Source organism: Ascidia mentula, chromosome 5 (assembly GCF_947561715.1).
Source record: "Ascidia mentula chromosome 5, kaAscMent1.1, whole genome shotgun sequence".
Lineage (NCBI taxonomy): Eukaryota > Metazoa > Chordata > Ascidiacea > Phlebobranchia > Ascidiidae > Ascidia > Ascidia mentula.
The window spans coordinates 9,958,960-9,969,311 of record NC_138570.1 but is presented as its reverse complement, the minus strand read 5'-3'; the positions used below and the strand labels follow the sequence as shown (position 1 = coordinate 9,969,311).

At 39.7% G+C, this 10,352-nt stretch overlaps 1 protein-coding gene across 1 annotated transcript; it reads right to left on the bottom strand.

Moving 5' to 3' along the window:
• Nucleotides 1-1,379: 1,379 nt before the first annotated feature.
• Nucleotides 1,380-10,125, bottom strand: LOC145902872 (zonadhesin-like). Its single transcript, XM_082990962.1, has 16 exons — nucleotides 9,760-10,125; nucleotides 9,159-9,323; nucleotides 8,942-9,100; nucleotides 8,700-8,873; nucleotides 8,465-8,638; nucleotides 8,324-8,397; nucleotides 4,148-4,229; nucleotides 3,859-4,023; nucleotides 3,641-3,799; nucleotides 3,109-3,273; nucleotides 2,892-3,050; nucleotides 2,360-2,524; nucleotides 2,144-2,302; nucleotides 1,909-2,082; nucleotides 1,674-1,847; nucleotides 1,380-1,607 (listed from the first exon to the last, which is right to left on the bottom strand). Exons 1-16 carry the CDS (start codon nucleotides 9,821-9,823, stop codon nucleotides 1,513-1,515), a joined length of 2,307 nt encoding a protein of 768 aa, XP_082847088.1. The 5' UTR covers nucleotides 9,824-10,125; the 3' UTR covers nucleotides 1,380-1,512.
• Nucleotides 10,126-10,352: the final 227 nt, after the last annotated feature.

Sequence of the window (10,352 nt, the reverse complement as noted above, 5' to 3'; positions counted from 1 at the left end):
ATTGTGTGCCTTCGGTGGGTCACAATCTTTAAGCACAAAGTACAGTTTTTGACGGCTCTAAAAATTGTAAATTGTTATGCTAAGCTTCAGAGTTTACCACTGTACTTACAAATTTGGCATTTTGTGAAACTGAAGAAACCAAAAATCAACAATGTCATTATGAACGCCATCTTGAACCTTGCAGATATTTCTACAACACCAGCTGCTGACGCACATACACAGTTTTAACCTACTGTTACACAAATAATGCAACTCGAGTACGTCATTTCCGCAAACTGTCAAATCGATCTGCAGAAGCTACACATTATTACTCTACTCTACGGTATGACACAAGCCTTATTTTAGCATTCAGTCATTCACACGAACAACGGTATTGTTGCACGAACGCGCATTCACTTCAACCCAATTGTCACCGACAGACCATGCATTGTGTTTTCTGTTTTGTAACCCAACCTTGCTCATAATAATAGCGTTTGTGAAGAAAAAAGAATATTGTCATTCAAAGCTGTGTTTCTCAACCGGGTGAGTGTCTAAATGAGAATGGTAACCACATGAGTCCATGACCCCAGGGTGTATGAACTTTTTGCAGTGGTGAAAACACCAATGAATGAGGAATGATATAAATTAATTTGTTATGATCTATATCTCGGTTGTGTCCAATTTAAATTGGCAATCGTCGGGCTAGCAGTCATACTGTATGTTTAGTTATAAGATTTGTGAATATTGGGGTGAAGGAAGTTATCAAACTTAGTAGGGGGGAACGTATTGGCTACTGATTTAAAGCACGACGCATTTTTTTAGATCTTTACTGCAGCGATCCTAATAGTGCTAAACCCACATAACTTGATAAAAAAAATCTAAGGTTCCATGAGTAACCATAAAGTTTTAAGCAAAAGCTTGGTGTTGGTTGTTTGCTTACCAGTATCATTACCCTGAGGACGCCTTACTGGATAACAGGCGGATTGTCGGTAAATAAAGTTACGTTTTTATTGTGCCAGAACAACAGACCATTAAATTACAATATGCCTGGCAGCAACAGAAACATTTATTACAAAAGCTTATATCCGTTAGTATGTCAGCAATAATGGCCGCAAGTAATCTATTTCCTTTAAGTTGTTTGTAGTGACCCCTTAAGTACAAAATCTTAATAACGTCAAACTGACAACTGATAAAACGATTAAGTTTAGTTGGCCCCAAGTAATCTTGTTCTGCGGCCCAAAAAATTAGGGAAACACTGTTGTACTGAATAGCTTGCGGCCCTCACTGTTAGACAAATGGCGCTATCCCCTCAATAGATAATTTTAGACATCGCAATGGAACCACAATCAAACTTCTGACAAATAAAACGTGGAACTTAAAGTTTAATGTTTATTATGCAGTAAACGTTTTGTTCTGTACACGTGGAGCGAAAATAGGAACATTTGTTTTTTGAAAGATACACGCATAAATCGTAAGAATGGAGTAGTTTCAAGTAATGATATCTACAGATAGTTAGCTACAATTAATGGGAATTTACGATCTCATTTTTAAACAAACAGCAGCAAGCACCGACAAGGCTGCAACCACTCCGACACCAACACCCACAATAACTGTAGTTTGGTTTGACCCTGAAAACATTTTGTTTAGTCAATGTTTTGACATGTTTTAGGTTATTTGATTCAACTTGAATGCACCTGGACACGATTCCTGTACAATGCATGTGTTATTCGTGGAGCTTACTTCGACCATGCCTTGTGGACACGCGCACTTTTGCACGCATTTTTTGACACAAGGTCGCTCCAAGTCGTCGCAGTTTGGCGAACAAGCGGACGCACAACTTGAAAAAATTCTGGGCGCCTCGCAGTTATCTGAAGAACAGAACACATGTGTAGCAACTCCAAATGTGGCAAGGTATGTATTAAAACATACCAGCGCATTCAGAAGCAGGAATGCATGTCGAATTAGTGGAACTTATTTCTACCATCCCGTCAGGACATCCACATCTCTCTACACACTGTTCTGTGCAGATAGGGTTGGGTTCGTCACAGGTTGCTGGACAAGCTGATCCACAAGTTTGAAATTCCTTTGGCGCAGTACAATTGCCTAAAGACCACATCAAAAGAATTATATAAATGATTATTTTGGCTCGAAACTTGTAACTCACAGTCATTTGTTACTTCCTTGGCGTTTTTGAAAAACCTCGCGTTGCATCCCTCGCAGTAATCGTCAATGCAAATCGCGTCGGTATGTCGAGGACATTTTGCAGTTAAGCAAGGAGCAGCCAAACAACTGAACCTCGTCACACCTGAAGGACAATCGGCACCTACAGGAACACAATCAGGAGAATCACGACAAAAGTCGCTGATTTTGTGAATATCACCTGGGCAGTTGGAGGGCAAAACGCAGGAGTCATTTTGTCTCACAAGTTCTGATGGACAGACGCAGTCTTCGACACACTGCAGGGTGCATAGACTTGGCTGACTTCCACAGGTTGGTTCGCATGCCGAAGCGCACGCACTAAACGACTTTGGTTGAGAACATTGACCTGCAAGTCATAAGCTATTTGTTAGGCTAAATTGCTCCCGAATTATAATAAAAAAAGAGTATTTATAAATCCAGTAATATGCGGATTTATCCCACATTGTCCTTAATTTTTAGTGTCCAACATGTAAACATCCGTCAAACTGATTTTTATATGGACACGGTCAAATAACACTAAAAAACGGCGAAAATCAACTAAATACTAGGAATAGTACTCGAGTAACATTAAAACAGGTAGCTCTGTACGTATTTGACCATGGCGCCAGGTCAATCTCTAAATGTGTCTAATTGTATTGACGCAGTACAAATACCTAAAGACCAAATCAAAAGAATTATATAAATGATTATTTGGCTCAAAACTTGAAACTCACAGTCATTTGTTACTTCCTTGGCGTTCTTGAAAAACCTCGCCTTGCATCCACCGCAGTAATCGTCAATGCAAATCGCGTCGGTATGTCGAGGACATCTTGCAGTTAAGCAAGGAGCAGCCAAACAACTGAACCTCGTCACACCTGAAGGACAATCGGCACCTACAGGAACACAATCAGGAGAATCACGACAAAAAGTCGCTGATTTTGTGAATATCACCTGGGCAGTTGGAGGGCAAAACGCAGGAGTCATTTTGTCTCACAAGTTCTGATGGACAGACGCAGTCTTCGACACACTGCAGAGTACATATGCTTGGCTGACTTCCACAGGTTGGTTCGCATGCCGAAGCGCACGCACTAAACGACTTTGGTTGAGAACATTGACCTGCAAGTCATAAGCTATTTGTTAGGCTAAATTGCTCCCGAATTATAATAAAAAAAGAGTATTTATAAATCCAGCAATATGCGGATTTATCCCACATTGTCCTTAATTTTTAGTGTCCAACATGTAAACATCCGTCAAACTGATTTTTATATGGACACGGTCAAATAACACTAAAAAACGGCGAAAATCAACTAAATACTAGGAATAGTACTCGAGTAACATTAAAACAGGTAACTCTGTACGTATTTGACCATGGCGCCAGGTCAATCTCTAAATGTGTCTAATTGTATTGACGCAGTACAAATACCTAAAGACCAAATCAAAAGAATTATATAAATGATTATTTGGCTCAAAACTTGAAACTCACAGTCATTTGTTACTTCCTTGGCGTTCTTGAAAAACCTCGCCTTGCATCCACCACAGTAATCGTCAATGCAAATCGCGTCGGTATGTCGAGGACACCTTGCAGTTAAGCAAGGAGAAGCCAAACAACTGAACCTCTCCACACCTGAAGGACAATCGGCTCCTACAGGAAAACACAATCAGGAGAATTACGACAAATATTCGATTATGTTAATAAGTCACCTTGGCAGTTGGAGGGCAAAACGCAGGAGTCATTTTGTCTCACAAGTTCTGATGGACAGACGCAGTCTTCGACACACTGCAGGGTGCATAGACTTGGCTGACTTCCACAGGTTGGTTCGCATGCCGAAGCGCATGCACTAAACGACTTTGGTTGCGAACATTGACCTGCAAGCCATAAGCTATATGTTAGGTTATATTCCATCCAAGGTAAATTAAACAACGTATTTATCAGTCCAGCAGTAAGCGGGGTGTTTTTTGAAGTATTTTAAAAAATTACTTATAAACATACCTGCAACCAATCCAATCAATATTGTTGACGAAAGCAATAATTTGAAGATGTCAACACCAATCATATTTAAGTCTGTGTTACGCTGTAGTTTTTTGAAAAAAAACACAATTATATTCTGTTTTCTCTCTTTGGTTAAAGCCCGCAATTTTGTTATGTTTAAACATTTAAATGAATTTTTGTCTATCCAGTAATAAGTTTTTAACCTTCAACACTCTGTACCTTTAGTGCGTTTCACACAACTGTCCTCGTGGCACTGGAGAATAGGCCACACTGTGCAATTTATATAAGCTTTGAGGTCGCAAAAAAGGGTGACACAAACAAATTTACCAATACCAAAGTAAGCAGCCGTGCGTCCCTCACATACATTGGGTCTGTTTTTCGGAGACTAGCGGACACGCTTTGCTACACACCAAAAGGAAAAATATATAGACGCACGTCAACGAGCTGGGGGATCAATCTTGCGTATCTATAGAGTTGTACACAAAGGATCTTATAGGCGAAGATAACCCTTTATTGATGTCGAGTACATTTCCCACGACTAAAATCACATAAAGCAATAAGTTGAAGAATGTTAACCAAGCGAAGCGTTTTTGTCAGACTATAGGAAATCCCTCCTGATTTTGCTTACGTGACTAACCGCAAGTGCCCCGACTGACCGCAAGTGTTTACGCCAGTGATGGCGGTCAGTTGGAACCAAAAATACAGGAATTCTGACCTATGTGAAAATGGGTTAAATACCGCCATGTATGCCCTTTGGGTATGGGTGACGCACACTCATGCAGTAGTCCAAGCGACAAAAACAAAGCACTGAAAACACTACGAGCATAAAAAGCGCCAGTGATCGGCATTGCTGTCGGTTGTGTATATTTTGTAGTCTTCATCAGCCACTGAGCCGACAAGACATGACTACGACAATAGCTTTGATTTAAGTTAGCACACAAATAAAACAAACTTAAAGACTTTTCCAGAAAACTGTCTTCCAAAGTTGTTATCACAAGAAATCAAATATGTTTTTACCGTTTTATGGAGACTCTTCCGTGACTGTCAATTCATAATTGTCCCTTTGCCATCACCAAGGATTTAGTGCAAAAATTGGGTGGTGTTTCTGGTATCACGAAGAGAAGACGCCCATAATGAAATCAAATTGAAACCAGAAAATCTAAAAAAGTTTGCATTGAGCACACATCGAGATGTTTTGTCAAAGAACGTATTGCCCTCTGGTACCAGTTCTGCTCCAACTTATTTCCAAATGTACATTTGCTCAACAGTAAATTGAGTACCTTGGGCATATTCTCCAAAACAACGGCATAAGAAAGAGTCTCAAAGTCGACGCTGTACAAAGGAAGCGCCTCCGCCCGATATACCCACGCTGCGGTCATTTCTTGTATTTGTGCAGTTTTATGGAATTCTTTTGCTTGCAGAATTTCTAATTGCAGCGGAACCACTCTGTGGTCTCACAAAGAAAGAAATTCCTCGAAAATTAATTCAGAAAAAAAAGGCCAACCAGCTAAAGGAATTTTTATCCAGAGACCAGGTGTTGGTTCATATTAGTGCATCTATTTCTGATTGAATTGTATGTGACGCATCAAGCGTTGTCATTGTCAATTGTATGTGACGTCTTAATTGTTTCACCGTTTCCCCGATGGCAATGAGAGGCTGCCAATGCATCTAAAACTTTAACAAAACCAGAGGAATTTTTCCGTCAACTGTAAAAAGAGGTTGAGTCAATGATTTATGCATTGATAAGGTTCTTCTTTTCCTAAATAAATTCCATTACATCAATAAATACGGAAGAACTAGACAGCACAACAATTAATGCTTATGTATGGAGTCGACTTCCACAAGGTGATGTTGTGACTCTTCACGGGGTTAGTGTCAATGACGTCAGTATCTTACGCGCAATCAAAACGGTCGGAATACAAGTGCAAACGGACTCGTCAGCACTTGGAAAAGAACCTTAAAACGACCCCATATTGGGCAAAGTGATTGAGTATACCCGCAAAGATTGGCCAAGACAATCTTCCGATGAAGCGACGGAACAATTTCAAAAAGTGAGTGATTCCGTCACTACTTCGTACGGAGTTCAGCCTCCAGAATCGTCATTCCCACAAAACTACGTTACGAAGTTTTTTTAGGTACTGCATTTCGGCATACAGCTCATGAAACAACTGGCCTGAACAGTGATGTACTCTCCCAACATTGATGAAGACGTTATTACATGTCGAGAGCGTACAAACGCTAAGGCAACATTGGACCTTTTGGATCGCTGTTTCTCGTATTAAGGTTATAAACATTCTATAGTGACCGACAATGCACTATCTTTTACTTCAGAAAAATTTGAAAGGTGCTACAAAGAATGAGGGTTTGCCAATGTATCAAAAACTTTGACGCAGGGGATTGTTCACCTTTTCATTGTGCGACCAATTGAGCATCAGAGCATTGTGTACAAACATTAAGAAGGCTTTACGAAAGTCCCATGAGCCTCCCATGAAGGCAGTGAAGGTGTTTCATATGCAATGTCGTATACAAAACATCGAGCTATTAAATAGGGGAAAATACGAACAAGAATTGACGCAATGATGTCTTCTCCAAAAGGCGAGCCAGGAGATGAAGCAGCATATCACCCAACATCACGCAATATGTCCACAATGTCACACCCCAGACTATATCACTAACACTGATATAATCCTGCGCGCTGTCATACGGGTCGAGTTTAATTCGACGCACAAGACGACGTCCGAAGTCTCTTAATTTCTATGGCTATTATGGCTTCTTTCGTTTTACATTAACCCAATATTGCCAGGTTGGTGTTACGACATTGTAGAGTTGTTGCCCTTCTCTAACCTTACGACGAACGCTATATGTTGGTGATATTAACTGCCGTCCCTATGAATTTGGTATGTGCGGCACCTCTCTGGTAATTCGAGACCATTTTTATTTGCTCAATAGCAGTTCCAACAAGGTTCAAAACCTTGGCGACGTGATACAATAAATAACAAGTTAGAGATATAGTTGCAGCACTCTGTAAAGGTAATTAATGAACAATATATCACCACCGTAACATTCTGAAATACAACGTTACATTTAGTGAAATGAGTTGGGTCAAGTATATATGTACCATCAAATATGCCAGTTGTTTCCCCAATAGACCAATAATTTAAATTTTTATGAGCCAAACGCTTTCGAAATACATTGAATGATTACGTCTTTTTTTCTTAGTTAAGGGAATTTTACGTCACAATGCTAAAACCTTTCATGACAAGTATCTCGGACTGTATTTTCCGTTATTGTCGGTGTTAAGCCATATTTAGAAGATGTTACATGAAAACGTAATTCCTGTTGCTGCCAGGCATATTGCAATTAAAAATGTACTGATCTTCTGGCATAAACGTACTGTATTACGTACGTTTAAGCGTACTGTAAATACAGTACGTTTATGCCAGAAGATCAGTACATTTTTAATTGAAAACGTAATTACTAAGTTTTCAATGAGCAATGGATTTGAATGATATTTCATTATTTTAAAACGTTTGCGGCATAGCCTACACTTGAAAGGTTTAACGGGCCTGAGTAAACCAACCACATGTTAAAAACAATGGCGTTAGTGAAGTAAAAGGAATGTTGTCAATCAAAGTAGTGTTTCTTAATCGTGCAAAGACTGGTTCACCTCAGAGTGCGTGAACATTTAGCAATGTGAACACTGCGGTGAATAAAATGCATCAAACAGCTGTAGTGAAGATGAAAAGGCACTGATTCAAACAACGAAGTATTTTTGTAGATACTGCAGTGATGCCCATTGTGATGTTCGCGACACCCTGTGGTTGAAGCAAAAATCTAAATGGTTCCATGAGCACTACAAGTTTTAAGCCAAAATTACACATTCCTATACTGAATAGCTTGTGTTAACTGGCGCCAAGTTATATGTTTTATTCATAAGCAAGTTTTTACAAACAAAGCATGGCAAATGTTTTCATAGAGTGTGTATAAGCTGCAGACAGATGGCCACTGTTTCGACCTAAAAGGTCTCATCAGTGCAGCTGATTTCATGGAGTGTTTGTCGAGTATAGAGCAATGAGATGGGAACATTTGTTTTTATTTGATGCATATATCGTGAGAAAGCAGCAAGTTTGCAATACTGTAAGGGCATAAAATTTACGATCTCATTTTTAAGCAAACAGCAGCAAGCACAGTCAAGGCTGCAACCACTCCGACACCAACACCCACGATAACTTCTGTAGTTTGGTTCGACCCTGAAAACATTTTGTTTAGTCAAAGCTTTTATATGTTTTAGGTTATATTTATTCAATTTGAATGCACCTGGACACGATTCCTGTGTGATGCAGGTGTTATTCGTGGAGCTTACTTCGACCATGCCTTGTGGACACGCGCACTTTTGCACGCATTTCTTGACACAAGGTCGCTCCAAGTCGTCGCAGTTTGGCGGACAAGCGGACGCACAAGTTGAAAAATTTCTGGGCGCCTCGCAGTTATCTGAACAACAGAACACATGTGTAGCAACTTCAAATGTGGCAAGGTATGTATTAAAACATACCAGCGCATTCAGAAGCAGGAATGCATGTCGAATTAGTGGAACTTATTTCCACCATCCCGTCAGGACATCCACATCTCTCTACGCACTGTTCTGTGCAGATAGGGTTGGGTTCGTCGCAAGTTGCTGGACAAGCTGATCCGCAAGTTTGAAATTCCTTTGGCGCAGTACAATTGCCTAAAGACCACATCAAAATAATTGTACAAATGATTATTTGGGCTCGAAACTATTGCCTCGTGACTTACAGTCATTTGTAACTTCTTCGGCATTCTTGAAAAACCTCGCGTTGCATCCACCGCAGTAATCGTCAAGGCAAATCGCGTCGGTATGTCGAGGACATCTTGCAGTTGAGCAAGGAGCAACCAAACAACTGAACCTCGTCACACCTGAAGGACAATCGGCCCCTACAGGAACACAATCAGGAGAATCACGACAAAAAGTCGCTGATTTTGTGAATATCACCTGGGCAGTTGGAGGGCAAAACGCAGGTGTCATTTTGTCTCACAAGTTTTCGTGGGCAGACGCAGTCTTCGACGCACAACGCGATGCAAACTTCTGGCCGACTTTCACAGGTATGTTCGCACGGCGAGGCGCATTTACTAAAATACTTGGGTTGCGAACACTGACCTGCATCATGGAATAGATGTTATATATTGCTTCCGTATTAAAACAATAAAAAGTGATTGATCTAATATGTTGGTTGTTATTGTATTAAGCTTACTATTGTCCTCAGGTTTTATTGGCAATAATGTAGTTACTGATTATTATATGGCTATAAATCCAACAAACTTTAAAAATACGTCTAAACTAAAATGAAAATGTGCATGTAAATATGATTTTGAAATTTTTGTTTAACCATGATGGTCAACAAATACCAAATAATGTCAAAAACAAAATAGCATGAGTACAAATGTGTACAACAATTAAGTCATCAAAAAGACGATACAGCCCAGATCAGTTGGTCAATTATGGCAGTGGTAATTTAGTGTTGTTGTCAATTGCGACACAATAAAAAGTTAAAAATCTTATACTGGATTTAAGGAAATTATTTTTATGTTCATACCTGTAACCAATCCCATCAATATTGTGGACAAAAGCAAGAATTGGAAGATGTCAACTCCAGCCATTTTTAATCCTTGTGTTACGCTGTAGTTTTCTCTAAATACACAGCAATAAACTGTTTTATACTTAGGCAATTTCTAGTGCTTTAGTTGAGGCTCGCCTAATTATCTCTGCTTGAACATTTGCTTTAAATGAATGTCCGATTATTCCGGCTAAAGTTTACAACCTTTCACAATCCTTGCTTTACTTTATACGTTTCACACAACTATTCTTATGACCCTCGAGAATAAACTACATTGTGCAATTTATACAAGCTTCGATGTCGCAAAAAAAGGTAACACAACCAGATTTTCCAGTTCTTAAGCTACCAGTCGTGCGTCCCCCCACAGACTGCTGGGTCCGTTTTTCGGAGACTAGCGGACACACTTCGCTACACACCAAAATGATAAATATATAGACGCACGTCAACGAGCTGGGGGATCAATCTTGCGTGTCTGTAAGCTGTACACGAAGGATCAGTGAATAAATTTATTTTATTGATGTCGAGTAAACTTTTTCACGACTAAAATCGAATAAGAGATAATCATTTGAAAT